Source organism: Tiliqua scincoides, chromosome 8, assembly GCF_035046505.1.
Source record: "Tiliqua scincoides isolate rTilSci1 chromosome 8, rTilSci1.hap2, whole genome shotgun sequence".
Lineage (NCBI taxonomy): Eukaryota > Metazoa > Chordata > Lepidosauria > Squamata > Scincidae > Tiliqua > Tiliqua scincoides.
Genome location: NC_089828.1, coordinates 33,000,866 through 33,027,414, shown reverse-complemented (window position 1 = coordinate 33,027,414; position 26,549 = coordinate 33,000,866). Strand labels below are relative to the sequence as shown.

General features: G+C 45.3%; 2 protein-coding genes across 2 annotated transcripts in view; both read right to left on the bottom strand.

Annotated features, from left to right (window-relative positions):
* MYO1F (myosin IF) overlaps window positions 1-19,953 on the bottom strand; it is a 44,453-nt gene extending 24,500 nt beyond the window's left edge. Inside the window, exons 1-4 of the mRNA XM_066635709.1 lie at window positions 19,793-19,953; window positions 8,908-9,045; window positions 3,881-3,970; window positions 2,198-2,292 (exon numbers count right to left, since the gene is read on the bottom strand). Of these exons, the coding sequence (XP_066491806.1) occupies window positions 2,198-2,292; window positions 3,881-3,970; window positions 8,908-9,045; window positions 19,793-19,795 (326 nt within the window). The 5' untranslated portion in view covers window positions 19,796-19,953. The remainder of the gene's footprint in view (window positions 1-2,197; window positions 2,293-3,880; window positions 3,971-8,907; window positions 9,046-19,792) is intronic.
* A 2,211-nt stretch (window positions 19,954-22,164) lies between these two features.
* Window positions 22,165-26,549, bottom strand: part of ADAMTS10 (ADAM metallopeptidase with thrombospondin type 1 motif 10) — a 39,119-nt gene continuing 34,734 nt past the window's right edge. The window contains exons 24-25 of the mRNA XM_066635596.1: window positions 26,180-26,336; window positions 22,165-24,211 (exon numbers count right to left, since the gene is read on the bottom strand). Of these exons, the coding sequence (XP_066491693.1) occupies window positions 24,102-24,211; window positions 26,180-26,336 (267 nt within the window). The 3' untranslated portion in view covers window positions 22,165-24,101. The remainder of the gene's footprint in view (window positions 24,212-26,179; window positions 26,337-26,549) is intronic.

The window sequence follows — 26,549 nt, the reverse complement described above, 5'->3', positions numbered from 1 at the left end:
CATGTCTTCTGTTCCCTTGATGAATCTTTCTCCTTTGCTACCTCCTCTTCCTGAAACCAGATGCTATATTTGCAGTCTTCTCTTTCAGAGAGCACATGATTTTTCCTTGTAATTGTACAGAAGTCGTTTTGTTTTCCTTTTCAATTTTATAACACGTTTACCCGAAATAAGGTGAATGCTTTGTTATATGGCAGCCCACGATTTTCAGTAAAGAATGGAACCAAACTTCTTTCCATTTATTCTGCAATAGCCATATTCCTTACTGATTCAGAAACTCAGACAGTGAGTCTGAGTTTGGGGGGAGGGGACGGGACTACAAAAACAATCAACATCCTAGACCAGTGGTTCCCAAACTGTGGGTTGAAACCTACTGGTGGGTCCTGACCTGATTTTTTGGTGGGTTGCCAACGGGTGATGGATGATCAGATAACTAATTACCTCAATCCCTGATGCTATTTAAAAATCAGATACTGCAGCTGCTAAATACCCTGTAAAGAGGGTAACTGCTCCTGCAGTTTGCAAGCATGTGTAAATATAGGGAGATAAATGTTTGAGGGTCTTTTTCTGGTTATCTTTTACAAACAAACAAACAAGACATTATTTCTTTCTAGATCTCCTTTTTTAAAGGTCTGGTAAACCTAGGTGGGTCCCGAAAGAGTGTCATTGGAAAAAGTGGGTCCCGGTGCTTAAAAGTTTGAGAACCACTGTCCTACACTATGCTACCAACTGTTTGAAACAGACTACAGCAGCTGCAGCACATGTCAAATGGCAGGCAGGGCACCACATGATACCTTAGTGCTTCTCTGCTTGCACAGATTTACATATCTGTTTCCGAGAGGTGCAACTAGTTCATGTCTAGAGATTTTGGGAAGGAGGTTGAACCTCGAAGAATGGCAAGGCTAGCAGCGCCATTTCAACAAGCCATCCCCCAAAGGCAGAGACAGAAGATAGGGATAATAAGTAATTTAGGAGGGCCTGAGTCAAGGAAATAGCAACTTCTGCAGTTGCTGGTGGGTATCTCATTCAAAAAAAAAAAAATACAGAGAGAGACCTGGCTATCAGGAGACCCTCTCTGAATCATTCGCTCCCATTGCCAAAACATCCACAGACAAATCCCAACTATTAACTTGCTAGAAACTCAAAGTGACATTTATGCCTTCCTCCTGTTTTCCCCCTAACAGAAGTTCTGCAGCTCACAACAGGGAGGATGACTAGGGCCTTTGCTGTCTAGAAGCAGCAGCACAGAGACTGTTGCTACAGTTTTGCCTTGTGGAAGTTCCAGGAGAAAAAGAAGAAAATGGCCACCCCATGCAACCCCAAATCCAAACTTGGTTCGCTTTTCAAAGGTTTTGTTTCTTGATGAGATCATTGCAACAGATTTGGTGGCAGGATATGGGGCAACTTCCCTCTTTATGTTTGTTGTGCTTCAGTAAGTTTTGCACTATCTTAGATTAAAGGACTACAGTTCAAGAGGCAAATGCCTGCATCTCAGAATAACAGTGGGATCATTCAAACTCCTATTAACCTTTGGGCTTTTATACACTCCAACTGCCCTCTTTACCTAGAGAAGATGACATCTCTCCTACTAAAGAGAGAGGCAGAGTGGGTGTGTGTGGTGCACAGGGGTGTGTGTGCATCCATGCATGTCACAGAGAGAGAGAGAGAGAGAGAGAGAGAGAGAGAGAGTGCACGGTTAGTCTTCAGTTCTTCAATTTTGCTATGATTGGTTCAGGGCAGGGATGGGACCAGGATTTTCTTATCTGCATAGCAGACTTCAGAAGTTAGGATGAAAAAAAGGAATAGCTTTTTGTCCTCATTTTCCTAAATGGGGCAGCCCTCAAAGGAGCATGCTCCAACTTACCAAGGCCTGTTCCTATTTTGATTTGTGGGGGGGGGGGGGGGGATGTCAGAAATGTCAGCTGTTTTTGTCCGTTCTTGACACTGCTTTGCTACTTCACAGGGTTGTTCTAAAGCTGGAAGGTGTGTACAGAAGTCCTTCAGGTCTTAGCCCCTCTAGATGTTACATATAACATGTAGGTAGGGCTCTGTTCTGACCTGATCAAACATGTATGTACACTCGTATATATGGGCATGTTTTTGTTTTCACCAGTGAACTGTTGGAGGTTATGTCCAGGGTTGTCCTCTCACGCCCTCCTCTGCAGCCCTCCCAGCTGTTTAGAACTAAATTCCAGTTTACCTGATGATGACACACTGGTTTTCACCATCAATGAGCATGTTGCGGTACATGTTGTCTGTCAGCGCATAGATGTGGGGTGGATTTTCATACTGAGCCTAGAACGCAACCAGTGGCATATAATCAGGCTAGAACAAAATAAAGTTGAAATTCTGAATGACTGAATAGAGGTTGCAAATGGGCATCACTGTTCTTATCTGGCAGAATTTGTTTTGTAATTTGTGCGGATTTGCATAATTTATTTCAATTTCACTAGTCACAGGACCGTGCAAGAAAGCAAGGAGCTTTCCCCCCTCTTCCAAATGACAAGAAAAAGTTATTCAGCCACTCCTCTGATTTCCAACATCTCAACCGTTGCCTAAAATATTTTTGAGTGTCTCTGTACATCATGAGGATTAGAAATTTGTTCTTTATTTTTTTTTAAACATAAGAACATAAGAACAGCCCCACTGGATCTGGCCATAGGCCCATCTAATCCAGCTTCCTGTATTTCACAGCGGCCCACCAAATGCCCCAGGGAGCACACCAGATAACAAGAGACCTCATCCTGGTGCCCTCCCTTTCATCTGGCCTTCTGACATAGCCCATTTCTAAAATCAGGAGGTTGCGCATACACATCATGGCTTATACACCATAATGGATTTTTCCTCCAGAAACTTGTCCAATCCCCTTTTAAAGGCGTCCTGGCCAGATGCCGTCACCACATCCTGTGGCAAGGAGTTCCACAGACCAACCACACGCCGAGTAAAGAAATATTTTCTCTTGTCTGTTCTAACTCTCCCAACACTCAATAGCTAATGTTTTTCAAGGAGCTGAATACTGCACCACCTGTCACACTTCGTAGCTTTCTGGGTTCCTGCAACATTGTCGCATACATGGAAGCTTGGACAGAGTGCATGCACACTCAAGCACACCTAGGCAGTCATGAGGTCTGGAAATGGTTTTTGAAAAAGGAAAGAAAGTCTCAGAATCCAAATTCTACACGTCCTGACGTATTCTGCACTTTTTCTGAGTGTTGCTTCCAAGCTGTGGCATACACACACAGACCTGCAGTTATGAGACATTTTCCCCACCCGCCTGCCATCCCAGAAAAGAACAACGTTCACAATAAGGCTGAAATGAGGAGTTCATTCCTACAGCTTGGGCATGGGGCCATGGCTTTGTGGGAGAGCAACTGTTTTGCATTCAGAGTCCCGGATTCAGTCCCTAGAAGTATCTCCAGGTAGGACTAAGAAAGACCCTCTCCCCTTCTGAAAGCCTGGAGATGGCTATCCACCAGTGGAAACAATACTGGGCTAGACAGAAGAATAACCTGACTCAATAAAATGGCAACTCCTTGCATAGGGCTCATAATTCAGTAGTAAAGCATGCTTTGCACATTCATTTCCTGCCATCTCCAGCTAGGAGGTAGTAGGACTGGGCAAGGCCCCTCTGTGGCTTAGGCTAACGCTGTAGCTCAGTGAGAGACTGCTGGTCTTGTATGCAGAAGGTCCCAGGTTCAACCTCTGGCAGCATCTGTAGGTAGGGCTAGGAAAGACCCTTGTCTGTCACCCTAGAAAGATGCTGCATGTCAGCGCAGACTACACCAAGCTAGATCAATGTGTTGACTAATGTGTTCAAAAATGAATCATCCACCCCCCAAGTTTTTCCTGTCCCACCTCACCTACCCACTCAAGCTTTCCTTACCGCTCCTTGGTACAGCTCAACTTCCCGGTCTGTGAAGTAGGGCATTTGCTTGAAGGGGTTGACGGAAATGAGGACTGGTCCAATATAAGTCTGAGCCAGGCTTGTTAAGGTCCAGAGAACAGTCACATTTGTTTCTCTTGGCTGAAATGCATGCATAGACTCTAAAGATGAAAATGCACACGCACTCACATACATACATCTCAAAACTGGACATCTACTGCCCAAGTAGATTCTTCAGATTTGGGGGGAACTCTTACATGTTGCAAAAAAACAAACAAACAAAAAACAAACCAAACAAATCATACACACCCCAACTTTGCACTTGTGGTTGGTAATACTGTATAATGATAATAATATTTATATGCCACTTTTCATCTAAGTAGTTCCTAAAGTGGTTGTGTACCAAAATGTCAGTCCGTGGTTCCCTGTCCCAAAAGGGCTCACAATCTGAAAAAGAGATGCAGAAGAGACAGCAGAACAGTCAGTGGAAAAGATGCCTTGTGGGGTGGAGAGGGGCAGTTGCTCTTCCCCTGCTAAATATAAGAGGACACTGATGGAAGGCCTGCACAGACACCACTTGAAAAGATGCCTCTTTGCCCAGTCAGCAGGAACCAGCTTGTTAAGAAATTTCCATTGTTCCAGGGTGAGTCAGACATCATCACCTAACCCTCTCTTGTTTGAAGAAATGAGGCTGTGCCTGGATAGGCATATGCCTATCATGCCTGGATGGGTAAAGTGCAGCTGCTAGGGCTTTTGCAAAAATATGGGTGAAGGGAACTCATGTTCACTGGTGCACAAATACAGAAGTATTTACACAGCAACAGGAGAGGAAAAACACACACACAAGGGTTTCTTTTAATAATTTTGTTAAGGGAAGAGGAGTTTCTGGTTTGCATGCTGTGTCTGTGTGTGTATGTGGTTTTTTTTCTCCTCCATAAAGCAAAAGAGTCAGAGAGATCTGAGAAAGGCAACTCCATTGGAGTTCAATTTCCTCTGAACTCAAAATATAACTATGCAAGACTGTCAGTCTCACAAATGACCTGTGCAGTGTGGTAAAAGAAATATTTTCACCATCCTTGGTACACAACAGCGCAAGCAATGCATTCTCATGCTCAGTTTTGCTTTGCTACTCTGTCTTTAAAAGCACAGGAACAGGGCCAGTGGGTAATCCAGCTGGCCCTGAAGGAGGAACATGATCCCACCTCACTTTTTGGACTCAGCACTCCAATTGCTTTGTCTTGGCCTCTCAACTTTGCCCATCCTGTCTTTCTGCCTTTATTTTCCAATCAGTTCCTGACTTGTATTCCTTCAGCTCTGGCACTCTCTTGGAGTGTTTTGCAAACTCAGCCCATTCTGCCTTGGTGCTCCTTACCCTTAGAACTCCCACCCAGAACATCTACACAGCACCACCTTAAGACCGTTTCTCTCTGGCTCAGGCTGCCCTTTATTCATAGAACTCCCACGCAAGGTATACAAAGTATAAAGGTATACTTTAACCACTGTATAGAAGAGGGTATTTTTGCAGGATCAGCTCTACATGAAAGGGTTTAGAAAGCTGCACCTGCCAAAATTCCCTCTTCTATACAGTGGTTAAATGTATAAGCACAGTGTCCTCCATTGTATCTGGTCACTCTGCGCAAGAACCCTACATGGTGCTGTCTTAAACACACACACCCCCACACCTACCTGATATGGCTTTAATACTCTGCTAAACATAGGGGTAGCCTGCAGGCCAAATAGCCATCCCATAGCTGGTCATGTGTGTGATTTCAATCAGGAAAACTGCATGAGGAGAACAAGTTAAACTCCCCCATCAGTATGCCCTTAATCTGAATCAGGCCCCTTGTGCAATGCCTAAACCAAGGGAAAAGGTTAAGGAGGCCCTTAATGAAATCCACAAGCCCCACTCCCTGAATTTTAGACAAACCTCCATGCCTCCTCCTTGTAGCCTTCTAAAAACTATAGCTAAGGAGGCTGTCGCTGCAGAGCTGACTTTAATATTTCAGGAAATAATAAGGGATCTCATTCATGGGTCTTTTGTGTTGTGTCAGGTTTCAGCCTCAAGCTTGGGAAATGGGCATAAAAAGAAAATTAGGGGGGGGGGTGGACTCCTGAAACTGATTCAGGATGGCATAAGAATTCAGCACTTAGACAGGACTTCCAAATTTGGAAAGGATGAAGTCAGAGGAAAAAGGAAGACGCACCTTGCCACAAACCACAAAGAACATCTCAACGGAAGCATACAAGGTCTAGTGACATGTTCAGAGAATGATGCTATTAATGTGCAGCTGTCAGCTTGTTACCATTGCAGCTATCTGCAAAAAGAGAGACAACTTGACAAGTCTATCAGACACAACTGCAGTTGGGATTACAGCATCAGTTTAAAAAAAAGTGTCTTCCCAAAACTGAAGATCATGAGAAGAACCCTCCCTGTGCTGAATATATCTCTCTTCGTATGGGTCATCATTTTGTAAATGTTTGGTTCATAAAACCAAAAATGTTCTTTTTTTCTTCGCTGTCTAGCCTTGTCCTGACCTTGCTGTCCTGAATTCAGGGGCAGGAGATAAAGGGGCTAAGAGCCCAATCCTATCCTTACCTCTGTCCTTAGCATCTATCTGGCCCACAGCCAGGCTCTTGTCCCCTGAAAGCCTCTGGCCCACTCAACTGAACAGGACCAGAGCTGTTCTCTGGTTGTGTCTGGAAGGTGTTCTGAGGGCCAGAGAGGTTGAATGAATGAGCCCATTCATTCATTTATTCACTCATCTAAGTTCCATCTCTAATTTATTTATTTAAATGTTTTTTCTGGCCCTCAGCACCATGCCAAATATTTGATGTGGCCCTCTGGCTAAAAAGTTTGGAGACCCCTGCTCTATGCAGTGGTTCTCACACATTTAGCACCGGGATCCACTTTTTAGAATGAGAATCTGTCATGATCCACCGGAAGTGATGTCGTGACCGGAAGTGACATCATCAAGCAGGAAAATTTTTAACCATCCTAGGCTGCAATCCTACCCACTCTTGCCCAGGAGTGGGCCTGTTCTGGCCTGTTAAAGGTCGATGCCAGGATTGCCTTAGCATCCATTTATTTGTGGCTCAATCTAAATTTTAACACCCAAGGCCTAACATCTTTGGTTTTAATTGATAATTTTCAATCTACCTGGCTCAAGGCAGTACACACGAAGCTGAGACACTTGGGGTTTTCACCAGAGATTGTTCTGGAAATGGATTTGATTCAGGCAAGAGTGACTATAAAACAGACTGAGCAACATCGAACGACAAGAGGATGTCAGCAGATCTCCAGATTTTCTTGCCTTATATAACACAAGGTATATAGCTGCCTTGGCCACTTATCTTTCACTGTTAGAGCTTCCTGGGCAGAGGAGAGCTTTCTTCCTAGCTAGGTGGAGAGCTCTTCCTTTGGCATTTGTTGAGGGCTGTTTTAGAAAGATCCCCATTCCGAAAGACTGTGTCCCTGTGGTTCAGGGGAGGTTGAGATACTTGAGCATGTCATGTTCTGTTGCCCATTTTATCAGGGGATCCGAGCTAAGTTTATTATTCCCCTGAGCAGAAAATCCTTGGGCTTGTCACAAACAGAAATGGCCAAGAAACTTCTTTCAGGTGCTAATTCTCAGCTTACAAGACTGATTGTAAGTTTTTTGGCTGCTGCTTACAAAACCCGAACTGGCATTATTAATAATGAGAGGAAATTTTAATAGCTACTCCTTCTTATTTGTTCATAATAGTATGATGGCTATTTTATTGTATTTTAATGTTGCATTTTAATGTTGTATGTATTTTAGTGTTGACATTTTAAATTCTGCCTGCTGTAGGGCAGTATTATGTGTTTGTTTTTGCTGGTCTTTGACCGTAACAATAAATACATACATACTCAGGAGTAACGACCATTGACTGTCATTGTTAAAAGAATATACATAGTAGCTTATTAAAAGTACATTTCCCCAAGTGCAGGCACATACCATGGGCGCATCAAGTCTACTATATTAAAGATAAAATATTGAAACGAATGGGGACCCACCTGAAATTGGCTTGCAACCCAACCCACCTAGTGGGTCCTGACCCACAGTTTGAGAAACACTGCTCTATGGATACCGAAGGCCTCTGTACTGCTTTTGCTGTTGCACTTGCACCCAGAGTGACCCTGAAAAGTGTTACTTGTCCTATCATCAGTGATTAACCCCAACAGACAATTAGCTTACATATGTACACCAAGGAGTTTGCATTTCTAAGCCTCAGAGGGTTTGTGCCAAGTTTACAAAGATAAGGTGATGGGTCAAATTCATGTTTCCAAGGTCAGTAAGTTAGCAGCCAGCCTGCAAAAAGATTCAATCTACATTGCTAGCAAAGAAGGTGTTCCTGAGAGAGAGAGAGAGAGAGAGAAGAGAGAGAGTATTGCTCTTAGTATTCCTGTCATGCCTGTCAGTTGCAGAGCTGGGAGGGCTTTTGCTAGGAGAAGGTGGGGAAAAGGATGAGGTTTAATTACTGCAATACTTAGTAGTTTAAAATTTTTTTTTCAAGAGATTGACTTTATCTCTTTTGTGGGTGTGGCTGGGTGTATAGTTTGTTCAAGCAATAGATGAAATTTTATTCTATCCTTATTTTCTACAAAAAAGTAAACCAAAAAAACCAACCATTTGGCTTGGGGTTAAATTTCCACAGCCCAATTGTATGGGGAAAATCTACTGCAGACTTGCTTTAGTAAAGTGACTGCTTGAAGACTTTTTGTTGTTTTCTCTGGGCAATGATACACTCACACTGAAGGGCATGCCATTCAATTCTTTTCCATCTCCAGCATCAGTCCCACTGTGTTTCCATGCTCTGAAATCTGATTGGCACACAACACACTATCCCTGTAATGTTGTATACAAAGCTTGCCCTAGAAGCAACATAGATGTACCTTACAGTCCTGTTCTATAGATTGACAAGATATTGTACAGTATATGAAGGGGGCTTGGTCCAGATTTTTGAATGTTTCCCCCGCTGACAACATCAGAAAATGAAAAGGATACAAAGATGTAATCATCCATGAAACGCTTCTTGAGGTTCTCCACGATGGCATCCTCATTGATCTTGGAGAGGAGGACCATGTCATCCACACCACTCTGCTTGACATTGTGGCTCTGCCAATGGAATCGCTCCTTGCTGCCCTGTATGGGGCAGGTGGAAGAGAGAAAATTGGTCCATCAGCAGTGCATAAAAGACTCTACCTTCTAGTCCGTTCCTTAACTGGCATTCAGAGGTACACTGCCTGTCTGTCTACAGACACAGAGGTTCTTTTTTACTATCATGGATAAGAACATAAGAACACACTTGGAGGACCACAGCAGATGTAGACCTTGTCCTGCATCCTTTTCCTCTCTGTGACCAGCCAGCTGCTTTTGGCAAGCTGGCATGCAAGGAAAGTAGGTAATAGCCCTACAGTCTTATTTGTCCCATGTTTGTAGAGGTGCACATTGCCCCTGATCATGGAGGTTCTATTTCACAATAATGGCTAATAGGTATTGATAGACCTTTACACAAAGATCACATAGATCACACCGATCTTTAAAAAGGGAAGGAGAGAGGACCTGGGTAATTATAGGCCAGTTAGCCTAATGTCTGTTCCAGGTAAGATGGTGGAATGAAACACATCATAAAACACATAGGGAGCAATCCTAACCGGCACTTCTGCCAGCATAGGAGCCCTGGGAGGGTCGCAAATGTACCGTAAAGCAGGTTTGCACCTCCGTGGGAGGAAGCTGCGTTGGCACATCTAGATGCACCAATGCATGGAGGCCGGCAGAAGCCTCCGCGGCGGCTTCCTCCCTGCCGCTTGTGCCAGTGCACCCGCGTTGACACAAGCGGCGAAGGTAGGCATGGGGGTTGGGGAAGAGGCGGGAGGGGGGTGTTTCTGTGTGGGGGGAGGGCGGGTGATGGGTGGCCCCGGGGGCGGGCGCACAGGGAGCCAGGGGTGGGGCTGGGACCCAGAGGTTATGCCGGATCCCAACCTCTGTCCCTGGGGAGAACGGAGCGGCTTCAAGCTGCTCCACTCTCTTTGGACTTGCGCCACCTCCAGAGGTGGCGCAGGTCCAAGGAGACCCATTGGGGCCCACAGCCCTTACCCAGGGGTAAGGGGAAGAGTTTCCCCTTGCCTCTGGCTGAGCCGCTGCTGGCTAGTGACCCGCGTTGGATGCAGCGCAAGCCTCCTGGCTTGCCTGCTCCAGCACGGGTTTGAATTGCGCCCATAGAGAAACAAACCTTGCTAAGGGAGAATCAGCATGGCTTCTGTAAGGGTAAGTCTTGCCTCACGAACCTTTTAGAATTCTTTGAAAGGGCCAACAGGCATGTGGATGATGAAGAACCTGTGGACATTATATATCTGGACTTTCAGAAGGTGTTTGACACAGTCCCTTACCAAAGGCTGCCGAGGAAACTCCACAGTCAGGGAATTAGAGGCAGGTCCTCTCCTGTATTAGGAACTGGTTGAGGTCCAGGAAGCAGAGAGTGGGTGTCAATGGGCAATTTTCATGGTGAAGAGAGGTGGAAAGTAGAGTGCCCCAAGGATCTGTTCTGGGACTGGTACTTTTCAATCTGTTCATAAATGACCTGGAGGCAGGGCTAAGCAGTGAGGTGGCCAAGTTTGCAGAGGACACCAAACTTTTCTGAGTGGTGAAGACCATAAGTGATTGTGAGGAGCTCCAGAAGGATCTCTCCAAACTGGGAGTCTGGGCAGCAAAATGGCAGGTGCATTTCAATGTAAGTGTAAAGTCATGCACATTGGGGCAAAGAATCAAAACTTTACATATAGGCTAATGGGTTCTGAGCTGTCTGAGACAGATCAGGAGAGAGATCTTGGGGTCCTTTTGGACAGCGGGATGAAAAGGTTTTTTTGTCCTTGTGGACAGCTCGATGAAAGTGTTGACCCAATGTGAGGCGGCAGTGAAGAGGGCTAATTCCATGCTTGGGATAATTAGGAAAGTCATTGAGAATAAGACAGCTAATATTGTAATGCTGTTGTAAATATAAATTGATGGTAAGGCCAAACCTGGAGCATTGTGTCCAGTTCTGGTCACCACATCTCAAAAAGGATATAGTGGAGATGGAAAAGGTGCAAAAGAGGGCAACCAAAATGATTACTGGCCTGGGGCCCTTTCCCTATGAGGAAAGGCTACAGTGTTTGGGCCTCTTCAGTCTAGAAAAGAGGCGCCTGAGGGTGGGGACATGATTGAGACATACAAAATCATGCACGGGATGGGCAGAAAGTGGATAGAGAGATGCTCTTTTCCCTCTCACATAACACCAGAACCAGGGGATATCCACGAAAGTTGAGTGTTGGGAGAGTTAGGACAGATAAAAGAAAATATTTCTTTACCTAGCGTGTAATTAGTTTGTGGAACTCTTTGCCACAGGAAGTAGTGATGGCATCTTGCCTGGATGCCTTTAAGAGGGGATTGGACAAATTTCTGGAGGAAAAGTTCATTATGGGTTACAAGTCATAGTAGGTATGTGCAAGCTCTTTGTTTCAGAGGCAGGCTGCCTCTGATTGCCAGATGCAGGGGAGGGCACCGGGATGCAGGTTATGTCTATTGTCTTGTGGGGCATTTGGTGGGCCACTGTGAGATACAGGAAGCGGGACTAGATGGGACTATGGCCTGATCCAGCAGGGCTCTTCTTATGTTCTTATGACCATTCTTCTTTGGATGTGTTTAACAATGCAATCTGATGCATGGTCTCATTGTGGCCAATGGGGCTTGCTCCCAGGAACCTATGCATAGGGTTGCAGCCTAATTCTTTGTTTAGAAAAAGCAGACATAAGCCAGTGGCCTCCACTACTTCATGGGGTAGTGAGCTCCAGTAGCAGATAATGCATTGCAATTAGTGTGTTGGGTTAGGGGACCTGAATTCAAATCCTCAATCAGTCAAGAGGCTCACTGGGTGACCTTGGGCTAGTCTTCCTCTCTTTCTCAGGGTCTGGTGTATGGATAAAATGGGAGGGGGGAAGAAGAGTAACGTGTGCAGCCCTGAGTTCAATAGAGAAAGGGTGGGATAGAATTGTGATTAATAATAATAGTGTGCCAAAGTAGTTTTGGTGTTACGTGTTGGGCAGCCCAATTCTACCTAAATTCCTGTGTGGCGATGCAGCGGCACTAGCGTGGCTTCCACTGCATCCCGCAGAGGATTTTTGGCTCTGGAGGTCTCCTTTGTCGCATTGGCCTAGGGCAGGGGTCGGCAACCTTAAACATTCAAAGAGCCATTTGGACCCGTTTTCATAAGGGTCAAAAGGGTTTGGAGCCACAAAACCCTTTTGACATCTAAAATGAAGATAACACTGCATATATAGTTTTTTTTACCTTTATGATCTGCTGCAAGCTCCCCTTCCTGTGCTAACCAGACAATTTACTTATTGTCAAGATAGGTATATCTTGACTGAGGGCCCAATTCTATCTAACTTTCCAGCACTGATGCAGCCCAGACGTAAGGAAACAAATGTTCCCATACCTTGAGGAGGCCTCTGTGACTGACTCCCCACTACAAGATGCAGTGCATGCCCCATTAGAATGGCTGCACCGACACTGGAAAACCGGATAGGATTGGGCCCTGTGACGGCACTCTGAGGCACACACAGGGTGACCAGATGTCATAACAATAAAAGAGGACAAGTCACCCCAAAATGTAGAATATTGAAGAAAAATGTAAGACCACAAAATAAAAGCTAAAAACACTCATCTATATTGATTATATATTGATTATATATTGATCAATATATAGATTATATATTTATTATATATTGTATTATTGATCTCATGTGCCTAATTTAAAATTACTTATTGTTGAATTTAAAACTGTATTACATATAATTTATTAATTACAAGAGGGGATGCGTTGCCTGCTCACAGGGAAAAGCAGGACATTTAAGTTCTTTTCCAGGACATGGGGCTAAAAAATAGGACATGTCCTGGAAAAAGAGGACCTCTGGTCACCCTGGGCACACACTGGGACGCTGCATGCTAAGACGGCACCCTTGAATTTAGCACTCTTCATTTTCCCCAGGTCAACCCCCATCTTTCTTGCTCCTGAAAGAGCACCCCTTTCTAAGGCTCCCACAGCCCCATCTCTGCCCTCCTGCTCCCCATGGCACCCCAGAAAAGCAAGCTAAAGATGGAGTTACACAGGCAGCCCTTCCACAGCCTCCCTCTTCCCCACCCACCCACCCTTGCAAAGTCAACACTCCCCCCCTCTCCCAATGCTCTGCCTCACCTATTGCCCTACAAGACAAAAGTGAGGTCATCCCCATTGCCTCACTGTGCCAAGCCCCACCCCACAGCTGTGTGCACAGGAGATGCCCACAAGGGGACTGCAAGCGCCTTCTGCCCTCTCCTGGGAGCTGCCCCTGCCTCCCCCCACCCAGGCAGCCCTGCCTGGGCTCCCCTTCCTGCCTCTGCACCCCCCACCGACCCCCCACTGGAAGCCCACCCGCCTGGCGCCCCCACCCCTTGCCAGCCACACTCAGGGTGGCAGGAAGCCAGGAGGGGAGCCTGGCTGCTGTCAGCCACACTCACCATATACACGACGTAGAGGGCGCACAGCGCATTACGGGAGCAGGCAAAGCCCCAGCACACCATCTTCCCAGGCAGGAGCAGCCAAGCCCCCCTTTCCCTCCCCCGCAGCACAAAACAATCTCCCGCTCCCCCCAAGGGGAAAGCAGCAGCCGCCCGTCCTCCCCCTTTAAATCCCAGCCTGCAGGAGCCAGAGCAGATGGCTGAAAGAGCCGCATGTGGCTCTAAAAACACAGGTTGCCGATCCCAGGCCTAGGGTAAGCCCCAGAAACTGCTATGGGGCAACTTGGATGTGTGCCAGCTCAACTGTTGGTACAAGCCCTTGTTGCTCTATGCGGGTGGATCAGGCCTGGGAAGGGGCTTGGGATTCAACATGCAGCGCTGACCCCCCCCCCCCGATAATCTGCCCTCCTCTCTGACCCATCTCCATATTGTTCCATGCACCTCCTGCTCTGTTCAACCCCCTCCCCACCTCCTTCCAACTCCCTGTGTGAGCTTATTTGCTGTGTGGCCTCCCTGCTGGTGAGCCCAGTGTACTCATTGGCAGAGTCTGCTTTATGACAGCAGTGAAGTGGCCTCTGCCGGTGCAATGCTAGTTGTGCCAGTGGGGGAGGGGATAGGATTGGGTTATGAGTTTATGAGAGTGGGAGATAAAAACCAAAACAGTTCTCTCCACTGCAGTCATAATTTTATACTTTTCTAGATCAGCCCTCTCTCCAGCTCAGTATACCGTATTGGGCAGTAGGCTCACTTGGCCTTCATTTCTATCATTTCTGTGCCTTTGCCACAAACGTTTCTGATGAGGAAGTTTTACTGCTGGTAACAAATAGAAGATGTTCCGCCTTGCCTAAGAGGTGGTTTCTACCTGGTGTTGCAATCTTTCTGTTCTCTCCCTTTGGATTGTTTGGGTTCTTTTAAAGTGGCTTTTTAAAAAGCCTGATTGAATGTTATATGCAGAGGAGAAGTGTTTACGCTACAAAGTATTTCTTTTCACAATTTCATCTCATCATCATATAACTGGGAAGTTTTGATGCCTGATTTGTAAAATTGCACAAAGAGGTACTGGTAGCATTATGTATATTCTCAACAGACACTGTAAGGATTAGATTGCTTGACTGTAGAATTCTGAAGCGTGTCAGAAGAGTTTCAGTCTGGCTTGTTGACCTTTTCCTCTCATACCATGTTTATGAAACTGAAAACCTCAGGTCAAGGGCTATGCCTGTTACAGTCTGTTTTCAAACGGTGTGTAACATCTCAAAAATGTTAGGCACTTTACAATTAAGGGTGCGATCCTGACCCTCACTTGGGCCGACGCAGAGTGTTGTAAAAGTGCTGTAAAGCACTTTTGCAGCACTCAAAGGGGAGATAGGCCAGCGCACGAACATGAACCTGCCTCCCTGTGATGCTGCGGGCCCTGGGGATAAGGTGAATTGCATCAGCCGAGCTTGGCCAATGCAGGGGTCTGGGGGGGGCATGGGGAGAGTGGGGAGGCGGCGGGAGGGAGGCGTTTCAGGGCAGGGCAAGGGAAAAGGTTACAGTGTGACACGGGGTAAGGGAAAAGGTTTCCCCTTGCCTTGGGCTGCACCACTTTTGACCCCAAACTTGTGCTGGATGCAGCGCAGGCCCACTGGCCTGCCTGTTTCAAGCGCAAGTTAGGATTGCACCCTAAGTGATTTATTGATCAATACCTGAGAATAGTATTGATTGCTTAGAAATATAAGTGCCATTTCAACAAGCAAGGCTTTCCACCCCAGTCAAGGTTAACCAGCCACACCACAAACGGTAGAAAATCAGCCTAATCTCCTGTCTTTCATACTAGTTAGTCTTGGACCATAATCCTAAGTGAATTTGCTAGATTTGTTCAATCTTTTTGAACTCAGAGGGGCTTACTTTTGAATAAATGTCCTTATGATAGTGCTGTATGAGATTTGGTTTATTCCCCAGTCTCTAGGACTTAAATGTTTTACTGGGTTTTATTATCTATTTATTACATCTCTGAGTGAAATAGGAGTATTATTTTATTCTTTATTTTTGAGACATGTATATGAATAGATGTATATGTAGTATTGAATGTGGGATGGATATGAATGTGTTATATGATTGTTGTATAAATGTTTTATGTCCATGTCTTGGAGTGCATTGAAATTTCGTTGTACTTTGTACAATGACAATAAAGCATTAAAACTTGCTTCAAGTTCACATGCCATCCTACAATCTGCACAGGTCTGTTCTGAACTGTCAATAAACTATTGTAGGACTAATATGTTTTCCTGGCACCCACTTTCTGGGCTTTTAAAGTGGTAGAACAGGCCGCTGCGGGGTAAACAAGCACAGAACAATTAGGGAACTTTGTGTGCAAGTTGTGTGTACTCGGATTAGAAAGGGCTACGTTCAGGCCCAGTGCCAGGCTAATTTGTGTTGTAGGCAAGGTTAACTACTTGCACTCCTCAAAAAATGCTTTTCATGAGACTTTATAATCAATTATATTCCATAGCATTGTCGTGGTATTTATCTTAAAATTATATCTATATGATTTTATATACATGGTTGCACCTGGTCGCACCCCCCCCCCCCGATGCTTTTGGAGGCTTCGCATTACATCAAGCCCCACTTGATGACAGGGATGCCGGTTTGTAAAATTTCTCACAGGTTTGTCGCGAGGATGAGAGGAGGAGGAATCATGTACAATGTCTTGAGTTCAGGGCTGGCTCATCCTAGGCAGTGGATTGATGGGGGGCACCCACCTCTTGCCTCTGCTGCTCTGCCTTCTTAGTCCACTCCATGGATTGGAAAAGGAAGAGGGGGACAAAGAGATAAAGGAAGTGTGGGCGGGGGGGGGGGGGAGAGTGCTGAGCTAGAACACAACAGAGTGGGAGAAGCAGAGGAGGGCACATCGTTAGGTATGGGGGGTAGCATTTGGCATGCTAAATGCTTGGAGTTCAGGAGTTCTTGGGCCAGTCCTATCTGTGCTCAACTAAGAGAAGAGGCAGAGTAATATGTAACACATGCACTCTGGAGAGGGTGTGCTTGGAACCATGATGTTGTAAGCACATCCCTTGAGCATCCCACAGTGGGACGGAAAGGCAAAAGGTACTTTTTAAAATTAATGCCTCCATTTCCATCTGCACAATGTCAGAGGGCACGAAGTGGAACATGTAATGTTTTAAAAAATCCTTACTGGTGCTTTTAAACTGTGCGTTGATTATGAAAGCCTGAAAGCTCAATCCACTGAATGTTCTGCTAAATGGGACAGAAAGGCAGGATTGTCAATATTTTATAGGAAGAGATAAAGCGTGATTTGCCAGTTGCTGGGACTTTGTGGGAAAGTCTGACTTGCCTCCTCCCATGGCTCCTCACCACTGCCTGATAGTGTTTGGGTATCGCTGCCACTAGTCCTGAGTGCTTAGGAGTTGGCTTGCCTGGTTGGGGTGCTTTGATGGGGGCCTGACCTGCCCAAACCCTGACCACCTGCCAAAAATAGACTTCTGAAACACTGAAATTTTGCTTCGACCGGTTCCATGCCCTTTCAGTGGGCACCACCTGTAAAGTGTTACCCGCATCTTTTGATGCTTGCACAGTGCAAGAAGCTGCTTCCTTTGTGGTTTTGGTAGTGCTGCCTGGAACACGTCAGTTAAAAGGAAGGAGGAAAGGGGAACTGGGGGAGGTAGGGTTGAGGCCATTGTGAAAGTGGGCTGGGCACTTCCCGGGACTTAGTTTCAAAAGGCTGCACGGAAGAGACAGCCTGACTGCTCAGCCTCAAGCTGTAGATTGCCCTGTAAATTAAAGAATCAAAGCTGTGACACTCCCACCCCCATGTCCAAAGAGCCCATCTACAAAACAGGCCTTCTGTTGCATCTCTTTGGTCACAATCCTAACCCACCTTCCAGCACCGACATAAGGGCAATGCAGCTCGGAGGTAAGGGAACAAACATTCCCTTACTTTGAGGAGGCATCCGTAAGTGCCACCCAACTGCAGCATGCTGCAAATGTCCTACTGGCACAGCTATGCCAGTGCTGAAAAGTTGGTTAGGACTAGGACCTTTGTGAGTTGCTGCTCTGGCATTCTTGCTGCCTTTGAATCAGGGGGTACACCCCAGTGCCAGCTCTGCTCTTGGGTTTGATGGTATTTCTCATCTCATACATGAGTTTCTGAGTCAGGAAGCGATACCCCTTGTTGTGGTTCAGACACATCGATATGGCATCGATATGGCAAATTGCTCTAGTACCTGGTTCTCATTGAAGTGGCAAGCTTGTGTTTGGGCTGTGCCAATTCGAACTGAAAGTGAGGTACCTGAAAGCAGTGCTCAAGTGTAGCATAATGGCAATTGTTATTGCAGATCTAACTTTTGGGATAACCCCTTAGTTAATATTTCCAGAAGGATATTTGAAGGGGCCATTATTTGACTAAAACTGGGAGGGGTCAGAGGGGTGGGGCTTGTGGAGGATTTCATTAAGAATTATTCTACTTCTCCTCCCTGTCGTTCAAGCACAGAACACACACAAATGGATGCTCCATGCAGAGTTGTCCCAAGATCACCTGACATGCGAGACAGCACATCAAATGCTATGCTTACCTGGAAACGCACCAGCTACACCCACACCTATTGTGGGCTAGATTGGCAACCAGCAATCTGAAGTTGCATAGTCAAGACATAGGTGGACACATCAGTGAGAACGAGGCCTAACCATTCCCAGTTCAATCTTTAGAAAGTATGAAAACTATTTTTTCTTTTAGTATTCCTTGGTTCTATTATTCCTCGACTTTCATCTGAGTGCTTTATACCAAACTGAATTAAATACTTCACTTATGGGTAGAAATTCATCTAGAAGAGGTGAGAGTGCAAACATGTCTGTTTTCAGTTTTGCTTTTGGATGCTGGGTGGGGAGGGGAAATGTAGCCCTCACCTCATCAGTACAGTGCCAGTTCCCCCCTCCTAGCAAATAACAGAAGATTGGTTGCACTTTCTGAAGTTCTATTTACATTGCAGAATATTTTTCCTAGAATGGGGGAGGGGAGAGCCATAGCAGTCAATTTGGAAAAATGCTGAGAATTTGGCTTAGAGATTACAAAGCTGACATTCCCAGGGTTCCCTGGGAAGAGGGAATGGTCCTTAAATAAATTTAACATGTGACCTGCCAGATCAGACCAAAGGTCAGCAGAGTTCAGTATTCTGAGTCCAGCATAGTCCAGCGGCCAGCAAAATAGTTGTGGAAGCACACAAGCAGAGCATGAAAGCCCTTCCCTGCTGTTTGTCCTCAGGATTATCTGAAGGTAGTCTGCTTTGTGGTTGTTATCAAAGCTCCCTGAATCCCCTTTTACAGTCATCTAAGCTAGTCACTATCACCACATCTTGCAGCAATTAGATCCATAAATTAAATTACACATTGAGGGAAGAACTTTCTTCTGAACGTCCTGAATCAGTGTTATTAGGTGAATCCGGTTCTAGTATTGTAAGAGGGGGAGAAAAACTTATCTTTACACACTTTTCCCATATCATGCATAATTTGAATTCAATAATGTGAATATACCCAGAGATATAGACGGGATTCCCTAATTTTAACAGACAGGCTTTCTTGTTCTAATCTAGATGAATGAGAAAAAGCAGGATACAAACAAATAAAATCAATGAATCAAGATCGGGCAGATATTGCATTTGAACATAGAATTCTTTTCTGCACTTATGCACACCTTTTTAGTGGGCAGCTAACAGTAAGAACTGGACAGATTCATTAGCACATAGAGCCTCCATGTTAAAAGATAATCTACTGTGGAGTGCATAGTAATGCAGCGGGGGGAGGGGAGGGTGGAAAGATTGAAAAACAGTAAGCAATTGTTGTTTTTCCTTGATGGGTTGTGAACCTGCTTTGTGGCTGAGCATTGTTGAAGATAAGAATCAGATACTAAACATAAAGTCCATGTTAGTCCAGCCAAAGTCTATTTAGTCCAGCATTAGTGAACACTCAGATGCTTTTGAGAAACCTCCAAGTGAGGCATGATGGTGATTGGCCATCTCTTGCTGCTTGCCCAGCATCTGCTCTTCCGAGGTATACCGTCTCCCAACATGGAGGCTCTGTTTTTCAGCTCTTCAACTGAGATGGCCACAGGCAGCCATGCACATTTACCTGCCCTAAACTCTACATAGGAAAAGAACCAAAATCTTGGATTGAAATTGGAGATTTTTTTGCAGTCTGTCACATTTGGTTCAAATCAAGGCCCTCTGCCTCCATCTATTTCTTTTCAAGCGGTATGAGTCAGGTGTAATCTCTTACCAAAACAGGATGCAAAGCTTCTATGCACCCCTACCTCTCGCCCTACATCCTGCACCAGGTTTTACTTTTCTGCTCCATCAGGTCTTACCATGATCTTCCTGCTACCTGCTCTCCAGCTTGGCCAACTTCACCCCCACCACTGAGATAGGTCAGGGACTAGCTTGAGTCACCGATTTTCTCCGGGGGACATGGCCACGTCCCTATGTCGGGGGAGACTTCTGTCTGTTACACCAGCAGCAGCAGCAGCAGCAGCAGCAACGACAGACAGAAGTGCAACCACACACAACTTTTGGTGAGTTCCTCTATCCAGCCCCCTCCGACTGGCTGTCCCTCACTTCCTCCTTCAGGGCTGAGAGTAGATGGGGATGGGTAGGTAAAGAGAAGAGGACCGGGGAGCGGCCTGTGAGAATCAAGCTAAGAGTCTCAGCCTATTAGGAAGTCTTTGCTCAGCAGGAACAGACTCTCTAAAAAAATAATCAAGTTACCAGTTCAGAATAAGTCTGACAAGAAACAACAACTCACTGATGTGGTGGTGGAACTCAGTGGTTCTGACCACAATGAATCATGAGCACATCTACCTAAAATTGGGGAGGGATTTTTATTTTTCTTAACACATTTTGGACATGTCAACTTCTTTTTCCTTAAAGAAATAGGAAGTAAGTCAGTGCAAAGAGCCCCAACGCTTGTAAAAGTGAACTGCTTTGTGAATGTCTTTTTTTGGAAAGGGAATATATAGTTGTAATAATATGTTATAATTAATAAATTGCACATATTGAAATAAAAAACACACTATACATTTCTCCTAAGTCACCCTTGTAACAGTGAAGCCCCCAGCACCAATTGGCTGGGCTGGTGTGGTTTCCAGAACTGTATGGTTGCAGTCCAGTTTTTGGGAAGGAAAGTTTTCAGTTCTGAGCTCTGAGCTGTCTGTGACAGATCAGGAGAGAGATCTTCGGGTGGTGGTGGACAGCTCGATGAAAGTGTCTACCCAATGTGCAGCGGCAGTGAAGAAGGCTGATTCTATGTTTGGGATCATTAGAAAAGGTATTGAGAACAAAACAAAAATATAATATTTTAATGCTGTTGTACAAATCAATGGTAAGGCCACACTGGAGTATTGCGTCCACTTCTGGTCGCCACATCTCAAAAAAGACATAGTGGAAAAGGAAAAGGTGCAAAAGAGAGTGACTAAGATGATTACTGGGCTGGGGCACCTTCCTTTTGAGGAAAGGTTACGGAGTTTGGGCCTCTTCAGCCTAGAAAAGAGGCACCTGAGGGGGGACATGATTCAGACATACAAAATTATGCAGAGGATGGACAGGGTGGATAGAGAGATGCTCTTTATACTCTCACATAACAACAGAACCAGGGGACATCCACTAAAATTGAGTGTTGGGAGAGTTAGGACAGACAAAAGAAAATATTTCTTTACTCAGCGTGTGTTTAGTCTGTGGAACTCCTTGCCACAGGATGTGGTGATGGCATCGGGTCTAGATGCTTTTAAAAAGGGATTGGACAAATTTATGGAGGAAAAATCCATTACAGGTTACAAGCCATGATGCATATGTACAACCTCCTGATTCTAGAAACGGGCTATGTCAGAATGCCAATGGAAGGGAGGGCACCAGGATGAGGTCTCTTGTTATCTGGTGTGCTCCCTGGGGCATTTGGTGGGCCGCTGTGAGATACAGGAAGCTGGAGTAGATGGGCTTATGGCCTAATCCAGTGGGGCTGTTTTTATGTTCAGTTTGGATGCAATTACAATCTCACAGAAAGACAGGCCAAGGACCAGGAAAAGGTCCAAAGATATAGAGAAGCTTAGGGGGCTCAAAGGCAAGAGTGCGAAACAATGGATTGCAAGGTGTCTAAATAAAATAAGTGATCTAGAATGTAGACCCTGAAAGGGAAATTTGTTCCATAGTGACTTTGACTGTCATTCCAGCAGCTGCATAACTAAACAGTTTGTCATTCAACTTCTGTGAGGAATGGAAAAGGGATTATATCTCAAAGAGGCAGGTCAAGTACTCAAAAGCTGCCCTTGATGATAACTTCATTTATTCCACAGTTTATAGCAGTTTCAGATATTTTCCCCCCTAAGAATTATTCTTATTTCTTTAGTGCACAGAACTAAGGATGTACATAGGGTAGCATTAAAGAGATATGATGCTTTTGGCTTTGGTGATGGTGATTCTTTTTTCCCAAATGGTAGCAGGTTTACAGTCCTCCCAAGTTCACCAAACAATGATGTAAACTCATGTGGTGTAGTGGTTAGTATGTCAGACTAGGAGTTGAAAAATCCAGGTTCAAATCTCCACTCAGCCATGAAGCTCTCTGGATTACCCTGGCCCACTCACTATCAGCCTCACCTACCTCAAAGGTCTGTTGTGAGTATAAAATGGAGTGGATACTTCTGTATGCCATCTTAACCTTATTAGAGGAAGGGCTGGGTAAAAATGGAACTAAAATAATAATGAAATTTCATGTTGAAACTGGGATGGTAGGTAATCCTTTATTGTAAAATCATGCTGTACTTTTCTCTCTCTGTCTCTTTCTCATCTTGGAAATAGGATTTTAAACACATTTCTATAATAACAATATTAATATTAATACAATATATCTGTATATATTTATATATGAAATTGTGAAAACCAGCCCCATCTGCTATCCAGAAGCTTTTGAAACGGGATGCTCTGTCAAAGCAGGAAAAATAAATTGAACTAAATCATCTCTTGCTAGCCAATCAGGAAGATTCCATTGGGAGGTGATTTGGGAAGCTTCATCAGCTCATCCAGCAACAAACCCATAGAGCTGTGTCAAAAGGAGCACAGCCACTGAAATTTTGCCTAAAGCAAAATCCGAAATGGAGTTGAGGGTTTACTATTTGGGCAAAAGATCTGAAGAAATACAAGAGTGGTCAAATACTTGTTGATGAGTAATAGATACATTGGGGGAGGGTCTTACACATTTCTAGATTTGTCACTATGCATCACCTAAAGTGAAATTGGAACTGGATTTGGGGCTTCCTCTTCAAGCAAAATCTCAAGAGCAATGGAAAGTGTTCCCACAAGACTAGCAAAATTCTACATGTCCCTTAGAGCGGTTTGCAGGGCTTTCTGGGGTGAGGGGCTGATCTCTATCTGCTCATCTTCAATAAAGTTTTTCCAGGTAGATCCAGGGAACTGGATCCAACCCCAAATCCTCTTGGTAGGATACTACCAGGAAAAGTAACATGGATAACAATAATTCATAGTTTTGTTTTTTACATGTACATGCTTCAAGACCACTCTGAAAATTAATCTCTGTAATTTTTAAAAGCACCAAGTGTTCAAATAAACAAGGCAGGCAAAACTCCACCTTATTAAACTGAAATTTAAAAAAGCAAGAGCTGTAACCATGAAAGAATAGCACCAGATGATTACTTATACCCACAAATCCAACTGTTGCAGGTTAACCTCCAGGGGCAGATGAGACATGACAACAGGGAGCCATAAAGAAGAATATTGAAATGGGCATCTCAACACAAGGCCCAACGTCCAGCAGACACATTGGAAAAATATCTGAGTTCTTCTCCACAGATTTAATTCGCCCACTGACATTCATGTCCTGCAAAAATGACTTGTCTGGAGAATTTTCTTTTAAATTTGGCACTGAACAGATTGGAAGGAAATTGCTAGAATTTCCTTTTGCTTTTCGAACTAAAACCCTGTTCCTCAAAATACAAGAAGATCCACTGGTCTCCTGTCTATGCTGAAAAGCCTAAAAAAAATGCAAAAGACAAATAGATTTTCTAGATTAAAAATGCTGAAAAATCTGTGATTTCTATTCTATTATCTTTCTTCTGCTTTTGTGTTGCCACTTGGAATATTCCATCCCATTTCCCACGATTAAATCCAAATTCCCTTACTTTGTCAACTCCATGGCTTTCCCAGTGCAGGCCTGGAACCCAATGAATACAGGGAGATTTCTGGAATGGAAATAGCATTCCCATTAGGAGAGGGTATGGAGAATGATTATGGGGTGCTGACAACTTGGGGAGGGTACTACTTTGGCAGCCTGGTGGCCAGCCATCGCAGTAACCCAACTGTGCTACTAAATAAATAATGTCAGAGTTTCAAGTAATGCACTCCACTGCACCTTGACCAACTCCCCTGCCTCTGCCTGTGGCACAGCGTTCCTTTTCACTGTGCCCAGTCAACCTACCCCCCACCATGGTACACACTTCTCCAGTGTTTTAATGGTGTTTCCTAAGGAACAGGGAGACTACAGGAGAGGCATGGCCCACAATGCTTGTTTTGAATTTGTTGACGACTCCAGGGGAGGGGACAGGTGGCAGCAATGGGGAAACGGTGCTGCTGCCCCCAAAGGCCTTTCCAGTTTTCTCACCGCACTGCCCCAGTTTAACGCCCCTGGCAGGTTTTGCAACACATCTGTCGGAAGTATGGGCGGCTACAGAACTTAAACTTCAGCACCAAGGGGCAGTAGGCGACCTTGTTCACATCTTTGCATTCTGGAAGAAGTAGTAAAAGAAGAAGAAAAACAAGGCAGAATGAGATAGTGTGACCTTCTGTTGGGCTGGCAGCAGCCCTGCATTCTAATTTGTTCTCTGAGTCAGATGAAGAGTACTCAGGGGCCAACAGGGAAAAGTAGGTATGACAATTACAAGCGTGCCCCCGTATTCACAGGTGATCTGTTCCACAGACCCTTCACGATATGGAAACTATGGATACAGGGTCTGCTATAAAAATAAAGTTAGAGATAGTTTCATCAAGCTTTCAGGCCGCTGGCAGTCTGCTGTGTAGTGCTATAAGCTTAAATGTTTATAGCGACCTGTTAAAACAACAACACTTGCCCCAGTAAGCTTTTTAACAGTGTTAATGGATGCACTGGGGGACGACGACAGGGGACTCTGTAGATAACTGAATCAGTGGATATGGGATTCATGGATACAGAGGTCCACTTGTATGGACCTGTAAGTCTATTTAGCCTTAGGGTGCTCAGCTTTGAACCTGTTACAGGAGGCTACCTTCCCCACATCTGTCTAAGGCAGCCTCAGTTGGAGGCTTTCAGTCACCCTCCTGGAGAGAGGAGGAATTGCAGAGAGGAGGAACTGGCGGGGGCAGTACCAGGTTAATGGAGGTCCTTAGCAGGGTGGCCCCTGTGGGCCCTTCTCACCTGCACAAGCCCCCTCTCTTTCCTATATGAGTGGTGCTGAGACAATGCTGGCAACACAGACACCCTGGCTGTGTGCAGGCACCTAAGTGGGCCCTTGTGCCTTCTTGTGGGGTTGCTTTCATTCACTGCTCTATTTGAAAAGAGAGGTGGCAAAGTGAGGAGACGAGGTGTCTCATATCACAATACTTGCTGGAGCCATGCTAAGGAGGCCCACTCAGCTAGCTGGGCCCAAATATTGACTCAGGGACCCCATGGTAGGGTGCTGGTTTCTCAGCAACTACTTGCAGGAAGGTATAGTTGACTTGGAATTATTTATAGGGGTCAGTGATCACCGCCTGACCTACTCTAGCCTATGGCCCTTAACACTTCTTGCCAGCCTGGCTAGTTTTCCTAGACTGCCTCCTTTTGGCCAAAGGTTGGAGGGAAAACACAGAACAATCTACCTGATCCCCCTTGGAATCAGGGTTTTGGGCCTGCCATGGTCCTGAGGACCAACAGTTTCTCTACTGTTCCCTCTCCCTCCTCTCCCCATTAGTGGCTTCTCTCCTCTCTATTTTGCAGCTCCCCCCCCTCCCTGCCCACTCACTTAGGGCCCAATCCTATCCAACTTTCCAGCACTGGTGCAGCTGCAATGCAGCCCCGAGGTAAGGGAACAAATGTTGCTATACCTTGAGAAGGCCTCTGACTGCCTCCCAAATGCAGGAAGAAGTGCATACCCCATTGGCACAGCAGCACAGGCACTGGAAAATTGGATAGGATTGGACCCTTAGGCTGCAATCCTATGCATACTTTCCTGGGAGTAAGCCCCATTGAACGCAATCAGACTTACTTCTTAGTAAATGTGCTGCCTGCTGTGTGCAGAGGGGCCTTCGGACCAAGCTGATTGACTGGGGGGTGGGGGTGGTGGTTAAGAGGCAGAAGGAAGTGCCTGTAGAAATCTTACATGGGCACTTCTTCCTCCCTGATCTTCCCTGGTCAATTTGCGTACCTTCCAGGGATCCTCTGTGTGACAAATGCTCCTGAGAAGAAGCCAGAAAATCTAGAGTCATACTGTGATTCTAGAGATTTTTAATACTCTGTGCGACTTGCACATTGAGTTAAGAAAATGTAGAGTCCCCATGTGTTCCTAGCATGCAGGACCCACTGGGTGCTGTGGACCTCTACCACGTGCCCTGGCAGAGCTGCCCTCTGGCATTGCCACTGCATCTTACTTTTCTGAGTGATTGCATGGGACATTTTCAGAAGGGGAGAGCATTTTGGTTTCCTCACATTAAGTTTGAAAACGGTCCCATGGTTTGTGTACCTTCAGAGTTCTCTGTTGGTCCAGAGTCACACTTGTTCTCACACTGTTGTGCTGTTGCAGGCCTCAAGGCCTCTATGCACTCGCCAGATGGCTGCCCTGTGTGGGTCATGCATTGGACTGACCGCCTTTGTTGACCAAAGCTGCACTGCCCAGAGCACTGTGGGAGAAAAAAAAAGGAAGATGCATGTGGGTTGGGCTGGGCCACATGGTGGTATAAGTAAAAAATAAAACTTCCTCCTGTTTTGGTCTTATATTCCTACCCTTTCTCCCTTAACCACACCCACTGAGCCTCATTTCCCTCCAGTCTTTGACCGCATCACTTCTCTAGCATGACTTCAGAGCTGTTTCTTGAAAGAAGGATGCAGACAGA